The 18656-nt window shown below is 36.8% G+C and overlaps 1 protein-coding gene across 1 annotated transcript in view; it reads right to left on the bottom strand.

Annotated features, from left to right (window-relative positions):
• The window catches only part of btk (Bruton agammaglobulinemia tyrosine kinase), a 47326-nt gene that overhangs the window by 27810 nt on the left and 860 nt on the right, over positions 1-18656 (bottom strand). The window contains exons 2-3 of the mRNA XM_053506245.1: positions 9778-9934; positions 9523-9627 (exon numbers count right to left, since the gene is read on the bottom strand). Of these exons, the coding sequence (XP_053362220.1) occupies positions 9523-9627; positions 9778-9912 (240 nt within the window). The 5' untranslated portion in view covers positions 9913-9934. The remainder of the gene's footprint in view (positions 1-9522; positions 9628-9777; positions 9935-18656) is intronic.

An 18656-nucleotide genomic window follows, 5' to 3' on the forward strand; every position in this document is an offset into this window, starting at 1 on the left:
TATTACACATTAAATTAATAGTCTTATTCAGTTTATTTTTTGTTAGTCAACTAATTTTTAACTTTTTTCTTTCATTTTTTTCTAAGGTTGGCACCAACATGGTGGAATACCTCAAGCAGGCTGAAGGGTCAAGGCCGTACCCCTACTGTACATCCTAATGTTGGGAGATAATCACCAGCGCTGCTCTCAGGCATTCTTCATTCTGGTGGGACAGGCTCTGGAGCAATGCACACTACTTGGGGCGGTTGATGTGTGCTTCAAGGCATTTTATATTTTTGGCATTAACTATTTAAAGTAGTGTGCACCTGTATAGGACTTTTTGTAATGTTGCTATGAAATAGCGAGGCCTACTTGAAAAGTCATAGACAGTGTTTGTATGTTAAAACGGAACCAGGGCTGGATAGTTTTGTTCTGCAGAAAAGATATCTAATGTCACAAAGAGATCCTGCTCTGTAGAAGCTGCCTCAGCCTATTTGTGTTATTACTCCATTCTGCCCTTGTGAGTAATAGTATAGTAATGATGTCGCTGTTGATCATCTGCTCTTGTGCTTTTGAAAAATAAACGTTTTTTCTATGAACATTTAATAGGATGTTGTTTATTGCATATATGTATGGTTTGCAAAACTTTTAAGTTTTTTTTTGTAATAAACCAGTATATCAAAGTAATTTAACGGTTTAATAGACGTAGGTAGTTTTTTTTTTTTTTTTTTTACAGATTCACTGTAAAACATGAAAATAATAATAACCTATTTGTGAGGTAGAATTAACTCAACATTCCAGTTAAAATGAACCAACATCTGGGTAGAACATTTGACCAATTTATGTGGTAGAATTAACCCAGCATTATATCTAAATATGACCTAGCATTTGGGTTGAATATTTAATCCATTTTGCTGGGTTAAATTAACCCAGCATTTAGTTAGTCCAATAGTTACCCAGCAGCTGGGTTAAAAACAACCCAGATTGGGTTGTTTTTAACCCAGCATTTTTTAGGGTGTAAAGCCATAAATGAAATCAAATTGTTGAGTAGAAGTGAAGTTGTGAGCAATTATGTGCCAGATTTCATCACAACATCTAGCGCTTTTTGGACAAATATAGCACTTTTTCCCTCAAGGTGGCCGTGGCTACAAGCGTAACTCAACAGAGCCAATCAACGTGATAGAGCATGCGGAAGACAGACAGAAATGACCAAAAGCTATTGTATGCTTTGTAATGTTAAAAATTAAAGCTGCTCAGGTTCACAAGCAACAATTTGTAGTCACACAGTAGTATTTTTTTTTTTTTGATTTGGAAGTACAGTTAAACCTTGGTTTGCTAGCATAATTTGTTCCAGAAGCCTGCTTGTAATCCAAAACACCCATATATATCAAAGCATAAGGAAAAAAAGGAAAACTGATAATTTGTTCCACAACCCAAAAAAAATCATATAAAAATAATGAATAAAAAATATAAAGTAAAAATAAAACAAATTAACCTGCTCTTTACAATTAAAAAAAGAATCTTGGCTAGTGTAAGATGAAAGAGGAGGATGGAGGCTACTGTGTAGGATGACTTTTGCACACACACACACACACACACACACACACACACAAACAGAATTACTGCTCGTCTGAAAGAGAGTCTTTGTCGACAAACTGGAATTTTTAATTAAGGAACCTTTCTAATGACACTTGCTTTTGCCTCTTTTTGTGGATTTTGCAAGAATGTGACATTGCATTGGTGTTTAACAGAATCATCTCCAACACTGCTATAGCCTTTTTAACCTTTTACTTTACAGGGGCCATTGTTGCAGTACTAAAGAACAGTAACATGGATACATACTTTTTAAAAAATGCTTTACGCACGCGGTTTGAATTATTTTATATAAAAATGAGTTATTTTTACTCTCTTACTTGCTCTCTTCCTTATACTGTATCTCTTTCTGATATTAACGTGTTAAATCTTTCCTGCTGCTATCTCCTCTTGCATCTGATCTTAAAGGTGCGAACGCTCCCACACTCACCTTCTCATTCTCTCTTTATGTCTCTCTATCTCTCTCTGTCTGAAAGAGCAACTCGCTTCTTCTACTGTGCAACTTTAAAAACTTTACACATGCACGTGCACACATGCTCAGAATGTTACAGTAAACAGTAAATGTGCGCACAGTTGTTAAGTATAAGAAGATTACCCGCAATCCCACAGCACTAGAGAGAGAGAAGAACCATTAGCTTAGTTGTGATCACATGACGCTCTGCAGACAAAGCACATCTGTACTACTCGTGTTTCAAGACCTCATTCTTGAGGGTCACAAGTTAAAATTTATTTAAAAAATTTAGCTTTTCTTGCAAAACACACACGGACCAAGTGACTGGCACTTCAAAGTTTCACCGTATTTTAAATCTTTCTGACACTTGAATGTACTGTATATTGCTTTAAAGTAATTGTTCCTTTGGTTTAAACATCTGATTGTCAAAGAGTCACATTTTGTACACTAGGTTTGACTGTATATTGACTCAGACTGCATTACATTTACATTTAGGCATTTGGCAGACGCTCTTATCCAGAGCGACTTACAAAAGTGAATTAAAAGTATGTTGCTTGTAAGTTATAAGCAAGTTTAAAATTAATAAAGAATAGTTCAATCATTTAATAGACTGCCCTCCAAGGTGCTCAGGAATTTCTACTCCTGCACCATAGAGAGCATCCTGACGGGAAATATCACGACCTGGTTCAGGAACAGCACCATGCAGGACAGACGAGCTCTACAGAGGGTGGTGCGATCAGCTGAGCGCATCATCCGCATCGAGCTCCCTGACCTGCACTCAATCTACAGCAAGCGGTGCTTGACCAAGGCCAGGAAGATCGTGAAGGACCTCAGCCACCCCAATAACGGACTGTTTACTCTGTTGCGGTCTGGGAAGCGATTCCGCTCCTTGAAGGCCAACACAGAGAGACTGAGGAGGAGCTTCTTCCCGCAGGCGATAAGGTCTCTCAACCACAACCACACCACTATGCAGAACTAACAATCTTTTCATCTTTTTCATAATTGATCAAATCTATCAATCTTCTTACATCCATGAACACTATGGACAATTACACGCTCACCTTCCTTCATATATACACTACATGTCGTACGTTTACATCCTGGACCATTGCACAAAGACACTTTAATAACTTTGCACACCTACCTTCACAACTACACTACATTTTACAGTTTTACGTTTACATCCTGGACCAGTGCACAAAGACACTCTAATAACCTCTGCACAAAGACACTTTGTTCTATGCATATTTGCACACACAGCACAGTATATTTCAATTTGTACAGTATATTTCTATTTTTGTACATCATATTTCTATTTTTTTATTTTTAGTTCTATTTTTTCTAGCACATTTCTATTTTTATTTTTAGTTCTATTTTTCCTAGTTTAATTTAATTTTTTTATTTAATTTCTATCGTATTTCTTTTATTCATATTTATTTCTTATTTGTAAACTTTAATTCTCTTCTAGGGTCAATGGCAGTCGTATAATGCATTTCACTACATTTCGTACTGTGTATGTTTGTGTATGTGACAAATAAAATTTGAATTTGAATAATAAAACCCCTGCTTTATGTCATTAAACACATATCAAACTTTTGATATATTCTGTTTGCTACTCTAATCAGTTAATTTAGCCAGCCAGTCTGATTTCAATTCTAGTTTAAACTATATATATATATATATACAAAGAAAATATTTACATTTTATTAAATTTCATTATTACATAAACATTTAAGTATTGCCTAGAAACCTTCTAAGAATATCTGCAGAAACCTTCACTCTATCTCCACTTCCTCTGTGTCTTCCTGTACCCAATCATCCCTCCCAGACCCAGACCTATTTTCCTCCACTAGAGACTCCCACTGATACTACACTGATCTCCTCTTTTTCCACATCCATGAACCTCCTATGTCCGCTGTCATCTAAACCAAGGAAGATTTATTGTCCTGTTCCTTAGCTATCCAATTTATTGCACAGCAATAGATAAAATGTTATTCTTTATAAGATCAGGAGAATTCAAAGAATTCAGTCCATTGTTATTTCAAGACTAGACTACTGCAACTCACTCCTAGCAGGTCTGCCTCTGCCCACTATTCATCCTCTGCAGCTGATCCAGAATGCAGCTGCACATCTCGTTCTAACACGCCACCCCACTTCTCCGCTATTTCCGTCAATCCTCCAACACAGCTCGGCTGGTCCCACCATCTCTCAGAGGTCGAGGAACATATGCATCTAGACTGTTTTTCTGTACTGGCACTTGGTGAAATTAACTTCCTGTAGATTTCCGCACAGTTAAGTTTTTGTCAATCTTGAAACAACCAGTTAAGACGTATCTGTTTTTTCAATATTTGGGTTAATCCGCCTCTCCCACACCAAAAACAAGGTAAAATAACATTTGCAATGGTCTTTGACTGATGGTACGTAAACTTTTAGTAACCTACTAACCCAGTGTAAGGATAATTCAAAGCACTTTTGTCGCTCTGGATAAGTGTATACCAAATGCTTAAATGTAATTGTAAATGTAGACATTACAGTTGCTTAAATAAAGTTCATACCTTTGTGCAGAGGTGTCAAGTAACGAAGTATAAATACTTCGTTATAATGAAGTATAAATACTTCGTTACCTTACTTAAATGGAAATTTTGGGTCATACTTTACTCGAGTAATTATTTTTCAGCCCACTTTTTACTTCTACTCCTTACATTTTCACGCAATTATTTGTACTTTCTACTCCTTACATTTTAAAAATAGCCTTGTTACTCCTATTTTATTTCAGCTTGTCATTAAAAAAATAATAAAAATCCGGATAAATCGCGCCAACCGGATGGAGCGAATTTAATTGTGGTTAGATGAGAAGTAAAACATACCATTCCGACACCCTATTGGTTTGTCACGATCCATCGCACCTGCACATGACGTCGCGTCACACACTCCAGCAAGGACGTTTGAATAAAATAGCATGTTCTGTTGATAAGGTTGTGATAAGTAGACAAAGATGTCTGTGATAGAGACTCAAGATTCGAGCGAAATGTCACAACCAAGCATCAGCGTACCAAGAAGGTAACAGGAATATATATATATATATATATATATATATATATATATATATATATATACAGTGGAACCTCGGATTACGAGCTTAATTCGTTCCGGAAGTGGGCTCGTATTCCAAAACACTCGTAAACCAAATTAAATTTTCCGATAGGAAATAATGGAAACTTAAATTATTCGTTCTACAGCCCAAAAAATAAATACATAAATATAATTAATACAAAATATAAAGTAAAAATAAAACAAATTAACCTGTACTTTACCTTAAAAAAAATTAAAATTAAACCCCGACAAATAAGGGTTTTCGTTTGTGCATGCAGAGTGTATGTGTGTAAAATGTGCGCGCGCGCACACACACACACACACATTAACGGATAGACCATTTTTAAAACCATTTAAAAATTAGCAAGGAACATTCCTAGTCACACTCACGTGAGCGCATACTAACAGGATCACTGCTGTAAGTAAAACAGCAACAAAAAACAAATTAAACAGGGGTCTGTTCTTCGTACGTCGCTAACTCAGTTAGCTGGATTTGATTGTTGTGGATTTGTCCTGATCTTGGATTGTTTCGTTCTTCGATGCGCTTCTAGCATTTGTTGTCATAGCAACATATCCGCAAGCTTGAACCTGCTCGGGAGCAGGTTTATTTCATGTAAACAGGATTTAGCCTGCGCTCCTGGCAGGTTATGATTGGTTGAAATGGCGAGGTCACATCTGATTGGTTAAAGAGCATGACCGACTCACGTGGAAAAAGAAAAGTATATGCCCCCTGCCATGGACTCCCCCACCCACCCACCCACACACACACACACACACACACACACACACACACACACACACACACATAATCCCTATCAAATATTATATATGAACATAAATTCATAGGTTTATTATTATCAAATATGATATTACTATTATAATAAACCCTAGGCACGAGACAGCCGACAAGACCATTAATACAAATTCTTGTATAATGTTTATTTTGTAACATTTCTTTTTCAGGGGTTTGTCATAAAAATATGCTAATAAATATTTATATATATTAAAAATTAATATTTTATAATGATAAATTGGACGAAACTAATTTTATTATAAAATAAACAATATAAAAGTATACATAATATTTCTATTTTTTCATATACAACATATTTATTTTCATATTGCTTATTTTATTTTATTGTCTCATGTAATTTGTAATTTGCAAACCATTAACCTATAAATTTATGTTCTAATATAATATTTGATAGCGATTATGTAGGGGGGGCAATCCATGGCAGGGGGGCATTTCAGCGCATAACACGTGTTACAAAAAAAAGTTGAGCCGGTCTTTTTCCATTTCGTCAACCAATCGGAGGGCTTGTGATCAGTGTTTCTACTGTCGATGCATATCGCCTTTTAAACCAACGCACGAGCGCGCAATAATCCTAGACAACTCAGTCCAGCTCTACTAATCATCAACAACAGGTGAGCTCGAAGAACCGACTTAGCCGGATCGTAATTAGCACGATGATCTCATCTTAGATGCGTCAATTCATCTCGGATGTGTCAAGCGACGTACGAAGAACGGACCTCAGGTTTATTTCATGTAAACAGGATTTAGCCTGCGCTCCTGCCGGGTTATGATTGGTTGAAATGGCGAGGTCACATCTGATTGGTTAAAGAGCACGACTGACTCACGTGGAAAAAGAAAAGTATATGCCCCCTGCCATGGACAACACACACACACATAATCGCTATCAAATATTATATATGAACATAAATTCATAGGTTTATTGTTATCAAATATGATATTACTATTATAATAAACCCTAGGCACGAGACAGCCGTCAAGACCATTAATACAAATTCGTGTATAATGTTTATTTTGTAACACATTTATTTTTCAGGGGTTTGTCATAAAAATATGCTATATATAATATTATATATTAAAAATAAATATTTTATAATGATAAATTGGACGAAACAAATTTTATTATAAAATAAACAATATAAAAGTATACATAATATTTCTATTTTTTTCATGTACAACATATTTATTTTCATATTGCTTATTTTATTTTATTGTCTCATGTAATTTGTAATTTGAAAACCATAAACCTATGAATTTATGTTCTAATATAATATTTGATAGCGATTACGTAGGGGGGCAATCCATGGCAGTGGGGCATTTCAGCGCATAACACGTTATGACACGTTACAAAAAAAATTGAGCCGCTCTTTTTCTATTTCATCAACCAATCAGAGGGCTTGTGATCAGTGTTTCTATTGTCGATGCATATCGCCTTTTAAACCAACGCACGAACCCGCAATAATCCTAGACAACTCAATCCAGCTATACTAATCATCAACAACAGGTGTGCTCGAAGAACCGACTTAACCAGATCGTAATTAGCACGATGATCTCATCTTAGATGTGTCAGTTCATCTCGGATGTGTCAAGCGACGTACGAAGAACGGACCTCTGTTTAATTTTTGTTGTTGTTGTTGTTGTTTTACTTTACAGTAGTAATCCCGTTAGTATGCACTCACGCGAGTGTGACTAGCGATGTTCCTTGCTAATTTTTAAACGGTTTTAAAAACGGTCTCTCCGTTAATGTGTGTGTGTGTGTGTGTGCGCGCGCACACGCACATCTTACACACACACACACACACACACAGCGCGTGTGTATTCACCCAGCAGGAGAGACGATTACCTACAATTCTGCTGCAAGAGAGAGAAAAACCGTTGGCTCACTTGTGATGACGTAACGCTCGTTGTTAAAACAAGAAGCGCATGCGTGAAACATGATACTCGGTGCTCGTTAACAAAGACAATGCTCGTTTTCCAAGTAAAAAATTATTAAAAATTGTTGCTCGTCTTGCAAAACACTCGTAAACCACGTTCCTCGTAATCCGAGGTTCCACTGTATATTGTAAGGGACTGCCCCTAGAGGGCACTGTGGTTGTCATTTCTTTTTGTTTGTAGTTTGTTGGAAGACCCAGTTTCCCAGAAGGCACCTCGGTCAGGTGAGGAAGGAGCTCACCTGCGCCGAGGCAGCCAATTAGAGACATTATAAAAAGCTTTTATTTCTGGGCAACTGGGCCGAGCATTGTTATTGTCTAGTGGGCTTTTGTTTTGTTTGAAAATTAAGTTATGTTAGTACTAGGTCAGAGGGTTTGTTTTCTGTGTTTAAGGGATTAAGTTTATCTTTGGTTATACCATTATGTGTGAGTATGTAGCATGTGATTATTGTTCTTTTGTTTCATGTCACTTCTGTTAAGGTCTTTAGTGTGTATCCCCCTGTGTTTGACCAAAGCTGTAGGCCTTGGTATGCTCTACGATTGCATGGGTATGTGTAACTCACTCATGGGAGCGTGTGTGCGTGAGGTTCGCTTGTCGGAGCGTGTTTGCGTGAGGTTCGCTCGTGGGAGCGTGTGCGTGAGGTTTGCTTGTGGGAGCGTGTGCGTGAGGTTCGCTTGTGGGAGCGTGTATGTAAGCCGCTCATAGGAGCGTGTGTGCGTGAGGTCCGCTCGTAGACGCATACCAGGTTTAAGTTTACCTCAAGGGGCTTTGGTCATATGTTCGAGTGTTGTAGTGTTTGTCTGTTTGAGTCTTTGTTAACGTGATCTGTTTAAGAGAGGCTTTAGGGCCTTTGTCACGGCACATAGCCACAGGAGTGCGCCTAACACAGAGCTTGTCTGTCAATTTATGTGTCATGGGTCCGGGTGTAAAGGCTGATGGTGTAGCCGTGGGTATTGTACTTCACTACATTTTAAATTATTTTCGCTACTGAGTAAAAAATAAATGAATGAAAAATAATACAACAGGGAAGGAAAAAAATTGCACCCCGGAAAGCACTGCACTGATTGATTAATGGGCATCGAAAACAAACGTGCTAAATTCACAAGAATGATGGAGACAGACAAAACGGATGCCAGTGATGCAGACACAGCTGAAAGTGAAATGCCAACAAATTCTTATAAAGCAAACCCCTGGTCGTATTTAAGCCACCACTTTGATTTTTTTTTTTACTTTTACTTGAGTAGATTTTTATAAGGGTAACTTTACTTGTACTTCAGTAAAAGTTAATTAAAGGAACAGTACTTTTACTTAAGTACAACATTTTATTACTCTTTCCACCTTTGGGTACTTGGTTTCCACCCACAGTCCAAAGACATACAAATTAGGCTAATTGGCATTTCAAAATAGCCCGTAGTGTGTAACTGAGTGTGGGCCCTGTGATGGATTGGCACCCTGTCCTGTACCCATTTTCGTGTCCCTAAATTTCCTGGGATAGGCCTCAGGCCCTCCGTGACCCTGTATACAGAATTAAGTGGTATAGATAATGAGTAAGCGAGTGAGTAAGTGAGGCTTAATAAGCATGGGTAAAATAAGTTCATAATATTGACACACATCACTACAATCACAAAACCTTTTTTTTTTTTAGGCCAGTGGATCACCTCACCTGAAATGGGAACAATCGTTCAGGTGGAGCATTTTCTTCTGGTGCCACAATCTCAACACATTTAATCTTGTCAATGTCAACAAATCCTTTTAATGCTTTTTTTTTCTGTGTACAGAAGGATTAAGTAAAGTTAGTAATAAAGCAATAAATCAAAGATTGCTCTGGGGATTAATCATTTAAGAAAAATACATAGCTTCCTTTAATAAATAAAAATGATTCTAGTTAATAATCAAAATATTAAAATTAAATTCTTACCCCCTTTTCGTAGTCATAGTATGCAATCTTTTCCTGTGTAAGTACAAACAATCTTTCTTTGAAGTTTAAGGGTGAAGTTTTCTTCTTTTGCTGAGAGCGTTTTATGAATACCTCCTCCAGCATGTGATCTGACATTGTTTATCAGCTTCGATGTTATCTTAAACAAAAACACATGTTTTAAACAAAAGATTGTATTCAATAAAAATATATTGAGACTAGCTACAGGAAAACCAGCATGCACACATACACACACACAAATGCATCTCGTTCCCCTTGTGCTTTTCCATTTATGTACTCACACCTTCTGTGACAAAATACTGTGAATACTCATAAAACACAATTAATACAACAAAGAATACGCATAGAATCATAAAACATTGTTCATAAAGGAAAATATTCCCAAATTATAATGAAGCTTTTTGCTATAGCCAGCACATGCCCTGCCTTGATGTAATTTTTCAATTTTACCACCCATGCCCTAGGCCATGGATTTAAATATTTATTATCATTATTACAATGGATATTAATAAGACATAATAATTTGAAATTAAATGTAATCAATAAATAGAGCGGCAGAAAGGCCTATCTGTGTGTGCATGGAGTTTGCATGTTCTCCCTGTGCTTGGTGGGTTTCCTCCTGGTACTCTGGTTTTCTTCCAAGGTCCAAAGATTAGGCTAACTGGTGTTCCCAAATTGTTCGTAGTGTGTGGATGTGTAGACGATGAGTGAGTGTAATCAATAAATATCTACTATTATCGTATACATGTTAGTAATCTGTAGTAAAACTGCACAATAATATATTCCCTGTATCTTGTAAAATAATCAAATAATCTATTTACAAGTTACAGTGTACACATGTCAGTAGAGAGTATCATGATGTATTAATTTTTGTTTCTAAAAATATCCAATGTTTAATTTTCATAGTGTGTAATCTCCACAGCACCAGCAACAGGTATCAGTAGATAGGTGCTTATTTCACTAGGGTAATGTACAAATGAAGGGACATCTGTGCTCAGTGTTTCAAATAGTGGAATTTCTACATCTTTTGTCTCTACTCAATGGTGTCATCTCTGTTAACATTCTTGTAGCACAGTGGGAGATGATCAACACATACAGTAGCAGTTAGCGGCAGTAGTGCAAAAAAGACCGTAAAGTGTTATAGTGCAAACAGTGTTTTTGCATGTTCTGTTTGTAAACAAGTCCATTTGTGCAGAGTTCTACAGAGAGAGTATAAAGTGTCTTATGTGCAATGAAAAACGTGTGGGAAAGTTTTAGATTTTTAGAGTTCAGGGGAGGTGGGAGAACTCATGAGAGTTCAACATCCTGACAGCCTGATGCAGGGGGTCAATTGATGTCTTCAGATAAGCCAACACCAGTCTTTCAAACAATTGCATCAGCACAGACATTGGGGCAACAGGTCTGTAGTCATTAAGTCCTGTGTATTGGGGTTTCTTAGGTATGGGGATGACTGCAGATAATTTGAAGCAGCAAGAGACTTCACACAGCTCCAGTTATTAGTTGAAGATTCATGTGAAGATGGGGCCAGCTGGTCAGTACAGGATTTTAGACAGGCTGGTGTAATGCCATCTGGGCCTGGAGCTTTCCTTCTCTACTGTTTCTTAAAGAACAGATCGAAAGTTGGGGTTCAGGGTTTACAGAGCAGCTCCTCTTAACCATTATGATCTCCTTTGTTAGTATGTTCTTGGCCTGGGTGTAATCGATGCTGTCCCCGCTCAGCATACAGTTTGGCCTGACGTTTTTCTGTGAACCATGGTTTGTTGTTCTTGTATGTTAAATAAGTCCTGGTAGGGATTCACATATCCACAGAAACTGATATATGATTACAAAATCTGTGAACTGATTCAGACTGGTGGCAGCAGCTTCAAAAACACTTCAATTAGTGCAGTCAAAACAGGCTTGTATTCCTCGCTCTGCTTCTGCTTCCATTGCTTTACAGTCTTTACTACAGGCTTAGCAGATTAAAGTTTTTGCCTGTAGGTCAAAAGATGATGAGCCCACACAGTAGTCCCAAAGCTGCTCTGGGAATGGAGTAATATGCAGCCCTTATTGTGGTGTATTAGCGGTCCAATATATTTTTGTCTAACCACTTAAGTGAAACAGCACCTAAGAATGTACAACATGTGGAACCGAGATCAAGTTTTAATACTCTGTAAAGAACAGAAAGCTGAGGCTGCAGTGGGCACATATGAAAACTGCACAACAGGTATAGTCACACTTTGGCACAAACCGCATGAATCCATGGCCCCATCCCGCCTTGTGTCAAAAGTCTAGGGTAAAAGTTTTAAAGTGCACACAGTGGTGTGATGTCATGAATGTTTCCTTGGCACACTTTGGGCCCAATAATATCAATAAATAATGTTTTGAAAGCAAATGGAAGTCTTCACACAGTATTAGTTTAGTGTTCAGCAAGTGTAAATAGAGAACATTCAAACCTGTTACCAATCTTTCCAGGATTCGATATCCCAGTATGTTTGCAACTACACAGTCTGCTATTGATGATCCGAGTGATCAATAAACATTTGAACAGCAGTACAAAAAGCATATGCATATGCATATAGCATTATTGAAAAGAGACTAATGGTCTTCCAAACTTTTTCCAGAATTTTGATGCAGAAGCAACTCTTCTGGGCACTGTGCCATTAAATATTCAGTTACAAAGCCCCCCATTTTATAGCTTATAACAGAACTCCAGTACAGTCTCAGTGTTTAAGTATCAGTGTTTAAGTCAAACTATTTGTGAATAGTTCCATTGGGAAAAGAAGCAGATTTGGGGGAGTCACAGGCATAGAGTCTTATTGTGAACTTCCTATGTTTAGATGTTATTTTCGGCAAATTTGTTCTAAGTTTACTCAGGTTTGTTGACATAAAATGGCTGGTTGTCTTACTTCCCAAGAAGAAAATACAGATAAACTAAAAAACAAGACAAAACATCCATAGTACACAAAATAACAGAAAATAAATATGATGGCACAAATACAGTGTGAATTTCCTAAATAGGTTATTAAGTATACTTTTTTTCACAGTATGACTGAGTTTAAGATCTCTCACTCAACATAAATAGTGCTAAAGATATAAGAAAAAGGTTATATGTTTATACTTACATGTTTGAATTATTAAAGTTAAAAAACATAAATGTGAGTTTTACCCAAGAAGTGCACAGTGATATTTCAAATGAAACTGAATGGAAAGGGGGGGTATTTTAAGCCATTCTATTAGGAAATCCAGTGGAGAAGTGGCTATCCCACTCTCCAAAATCTTCCTACCAGAATCATATGTTTTGGAAGAAATAGTACAGGGCAGATTAATGGTAGTCAGAGCCATATATGAGCTGTTCACCAGTCTGATATTTATAAATGTTTATGCACCAAATTGAGAGGGTTCAGGTCTTAAATGAAACCAGTGTGGTTTAAGCCAGTTTGGCCCTGAAGATCTTTTATTCTTAGAAGGAGATTTTAACTGTACTGAGAATGATGAGTTAAACCAAAACCATTTAGAACCCCATACACCTTGGCAGTCTCGACTGGGGACCTTGACGTTAAAGCAATGTCTGATTTCTTTACAGCAGCTAAATCACAATGACTGGCTGTAAGTAAAAGCGAAAGTGCTTGGGTAACTAGCATAGTCCCTTGGGGGCTGACCCTTGGCTGGCTGCTAAGTGGCGATGAACACTCTTCATCGATAAAAGTCCATGATGTACACAACATGGCTCTCACAACATGCCATTTCTAGCCCAGTTCTACACTCGTTTTTTTCTGACTTCTGACTATTTGCTCCTTAACTCCTTTATTGATGAGGGGTGAAAGTCCATCATCTAATGCCAAGCAGTGTCATGTTTAGCAGCCATGCACCCTGACATGCTGCATGCCAACTGAGCTCATTAGTTGTACAAGCAATAACAAAAAAGCAGGTAATCTTAGTGTGGTAGGCCAGCATAATTTTTTAAGGTAGTTGTCCATGCTGGAGTAAATTTTTAGAGTTGTTTAAATTAACAAAAATATGATCGCTGAACTGATAGATATCCAGTCTGTGCTCAGTAAACAATGTGGGCTTTGAAGATATTTGGAGTTCTATTGAGGACAAAGGTGTCCTGTTATGGCAGGACAGTGTCCAGTACACTCTGGAAGGTGCTGCTTTCTTCCAATATAGTTTATAGTGTCACAGGTGCAGGCCTAGTTAATCAGTGACAATCCAGAGTCCAGGCCTGGGAGCAGACTAACAGGCTAACCCAATCATCTGATAGCTGCACTGAGTCATCACTCAGCTTCCATTATATTGCATATACATCGAGCATCTCTAATCTTAAGCTATGACTGTTACATATTAGATCATTTACATCTAAAGCATGTATTGCTAATGAAATACTACTCATTGGGAGGTAGATAAAATGTTTTTAACAGAACTGTGGATTAACCAAATCAGTAGCATTTTAAAACTAGTCCTTCTGGATAAAGTTAAATAATCAGTCATGTCTAACTATGATAATAATGTAAACATTATACAAATAACATTGACACAAATTCAATGCATTTGATGTAACATAACATAAAATAGCATAGCATAGCATAACATAACATAGCAATAAATAATAAGTCTGCCCATTTGATTCCACTAAACATAATTTGTAGACAAAGCTTTAACTACTGGAGACTTTAATATTTATTAGTAGAGAAAAATGAGTGCATAGCACCACCCACTTATAACACTGGTCATACTTTAGAATTTACACTAAACTTGTAATTAATATAGAAAATATAGTGACATTTAGACAGCCATTTAATTCATCGTTTCCACAGTTATCTTATCATTATATCATTTCATTTAAAGTAAATTTTAGTAATAATGTACGTACAATGAATGTACATTCATATCAACTACTGCACAGAACTTTATTCTTCATATACACTAGATAATGTAGCTCCATAAGATAATGTAGCTCCACATTCAAAAAAATAATTACAGAAAAAGATAAAAGAAAAAAATAGCACTCTGCTATAATCACCACACACACCTCCATTCGAAAACAAGTAACATGTAAATGGCACCAAACTAACTTATTCCAAACAGCATGGAAGGAGAGCGTCTTGAACTATATTAACATTCTAAGTGGTGCTAGATAAATGTATCTTATTTTTTATAGCACCTAATAAAAATAATCCTATATTATATCCTATTTATATATTCTCTCTCTGTCTCTTAGTCCAGTTGCACATGGCACAGGGATCCCATACCCTTCTGCTTTCTGGACCTTTCTGATATATCCTTGTGCATTCAGGTTGAAGTTCGCATGGAGGCCTCATGCTTCCTGCTCAGGATAGCCATGTTTGGTCCGCTAGGGATGTGTGTATTAAGTATTTTCTGTATGTAGCTAGATAAACTACTAAAGTAATAAAAGACACTAACAATGCTAGGCACAATTTGTTTCATTAATGTCAACGCTTCTCAGTTTTCTCTACTAGACTTTCACATTTATGTTATCAACACCATTTGTTTAAAAAACCTGTTTCTCAGAATGTTGATTACCAAACAAGATCCTACTGCCTCTAATTCATGCTTCTTTTTGTTAGTGATTTTTTTCAACACCACCTTAACTTTTTAAAATTTTTATATTCATTTTGTACCCCATTTACCATCTCTTCACAACATACTACAAGTAGCCTTGATTACTCTAAAATGTTACTGCATGTTACCTACCAGTGAGCAGAGTTGTAAAAAGCACATTCAAAATGCTGAATGACATCCACAAACAATCAGACATATGACACAAAGGCTACACATGACATGAACCATTAATTCAACCTCCTCCTCCAAGGTGACAGCAGCTGTCTCACAAGATCTCAGAGGAGATGTTGATTGGTTTATTTACCACAGATCCAGGGTCTTAATTCTGTGACATGTGTTATACAGTGGTGTGAAAAACTATTTGCCCCCTTCCTGATTTCTTATTCTTTTGCATGTTTGTCACACTTAAATGTTTCTGCTCATCAAAAACCGTTAACTATTAGTCAAAGATAACATAATTGAACACAAAATGCAGTTTTTAAATGAAGGTTTACGTTATTAAGGGAGAAAAAAAAAAAAAAATCTACATGGCCCTGTGTGAAAAAGTGATTGCCCCCCTTGTTGAAAAATAACTTAACTGTGGTTTATCACACCGGGGTTCAATTTCTGTAGTCACCCCCAGGCCTGATTACTGCCACACCTGTTTCAATCAAGAAATCACTTAAATAGGAGCTACCTGACACAGAGAAGTAGACCAAAAGCACCTCAAAAGCTAGACATTATGCCAAGATCCAAAGAAATTCAGAAAAAAATGAGAACAAAAGTAATTGAGATCTATCAGTCTGGTAAAGGTTATAAAGCCATTTCTAAAGCTTTGGGACTCCAGCGAACCACAGTGAGAGCCATTATCCACAAATGGCAAAAACATGGAACAGTGGTGAACCTTCCCAGGAGTGGCCGGCCGACCAAAATTACCCCGAGAGCGCAGAGACAACTCATCCGAGAGGCCACAAAAGACCCCAGGACAACATCTAAAGAACTGCAGGCCTCACTTGCCTCAATTAAGGTCAGTGTTCACGACTCCACCATAAGAAAGAGACTGGGCAAAAACGGCCTGCATGGCAGATTTCCAAGGCGCAAACCACTTAAGCAAAAAGAACATTAAGGCTCGTCTCAATTTTGCTAAAAAACATCTCAATGATTGCCAAGACTTTTGGGAAAATACCTTGTGGACCGACGAGACAAAAGTTGAACTTTTTGGAAGGTGCGTGTCCCGTTACATCTGGCGTAAAAGTAACACAGCATTTCAGAAAAAGAACATCATACCAACAGTAAAATATGGTGGTGGTAGTGTGATGGTCTGGGGTTGTTTTGCTGCTTCAGGACCTGGATGGCTTGCTGTGATAGATGGAACCATGAATTCTACTGTCTACCAAAAAATCCTGAAGGAGAATGTCCGGCCATCTGTTCGTCAAGTCAAGCTGAAGCGATCTTGGGTGCTGCAGCAGGACAATGACCCAAAACACACCAGCAAATCCACCTCTGAATGGCTGAAGAAAAACAAAATGAAGACTTTGGAGTGGCCTAGTCAAAGTCCTGACCTGAATCCTATTGAGATGTTGTGGCATGACCTTAAAAAGGCGGTTCATGCTAGAAAACCCTCAAATAAAGCTGAATTACAACAATTCTGCAAAGATGAGTGGGCCAAAATTCCTCCAGAGCGCTGTAAAAGACTCGTTGCAAGTTATCGCAAACACTTGATTGCAGTTATTGCTGCTAAGGGTGGCCCAACCAGTTATTAGGTTCAGGGGGCAATTACTTTTTCACACAGGGCCATGTAAGTTTGGATTTTTTTTCTCCCTAAATAATAAAAACCATCATTTAAAAACTGCATTTTGTGTTTACTTGTGTTATCTTTGACTAATAGTTAAATGTGTTTGATGATCAGAAACATTTAAGTGTGACAAACATGCAAAAGAATAAGAAATCAGGAAGGGGGCAAATAGTTTTTCACACCACTGTATATAAAATAAATAGCTGTTCCAAATCAGATGTATGCTGTTAAACTATGACATTAAAAGCTATGATGTGAAATATTCGACATTTGAGGACAAAAATATGATAATTATAGTACACCTGGGAACACTGCAACTTCCTAACAAGCTTAAATATGCAGAGAAAAAATATACCACTGTGCAATAATGTATACATGATAAATATTCATAAACTTTTTTACACCACAAAACCGATCACTGTTAAAAGAGGTAAAACAGATTGCTATTCATATGTAAATCTTATTCTATGTACCCAAGGAAATAAACAGTGTTCTTTTAAAGTTTAAAGCAGCACTGACATTGTCTATGAATATGACAGGCAAAGGTGGCTGTATTTGTTTCAAATACTACTTTTATATAGCATTTTCTGACTTTGTTAAATGTTTTGTCCTGGTTTAACATATAGATTAAAAGGGCTAAAAATAGCAGTATATTGAGTGGAATTTACTCCCTCACTCACTCATCATCTGCTTTATCCTGTATTCAGGTCACGAGAGCGGAATTTAGTTGTTAATCACAAGTAATTATTTTATGACAAGCATTTACTTTTACATTTAGTTATTTGGCAGACACTCTTATTCATAGCGACTTACAAAAGTGCTTTTAAGTCTTTGAAACCCAGTGTAGACCCTTACACTGGGTTTCTAGGTTGAAAACTATAAGTATTATTAGTCAAATATGTACAGAGTACTACACATGTTCTTAATGAAGACAAAGCTGATATATCAACAATGTTTATGTGTGAAAAGGCCTAGGAAAAGTTGCTTGAAATTTCATGTAAAATAATAATTCAATTCAATTCAATTTTTATTTGTATAGCTCATTTAACAATTGACATTGTTGCAAAGCAGCATTACACAATAATATATAATAAGAATGTAAGTGTAAAGATAACAGATGGAAATTATGACAAATGGAAATTATGACATTTAAGTAAAATTTTTAAATAATTGATTTTTTTTTCTGCTGCTAGCAGGTGTAAACATTTCCGCAATGTTATCCTGCTAAGTAATGTCAACAATTATGCATTTTAATAGTGGTTAGTGGAGTGTAACTACAATTTTTTACTTATTCTATAGGTAACTGTGCATGCCAGACTAGTTTACTTACTTTAATTAATTAAAGCATTAATTGTGTTCCACACATGGATTTAGAGCAATGAACTATAACCTTTACTTTATTTTCCCATTGCTACTACCGCACTACAATCACCACAGTTTTTTATATGGAACATTTCGCATATTCTTAAGTTAAAGTGAGAAAGAAATACTGAACCAACTTGACAATTCAACTGTGTCAACTCTA

This window comes from Clarias gariepinus, chromosome 10, assembly GCF_024256425.1.
Source record: "Clarias gariepinus isolate MV-2021 ecotype Netherlands chromosome 10, CGAR_prim_01v2, whole genome shotgun sequence".
Lineage (NCBI taxonomy): Eukaryota > Metazoa > Chordata > Actinopteri > Siluriformes > Clariidae > Clarias > Clarias gariepinus.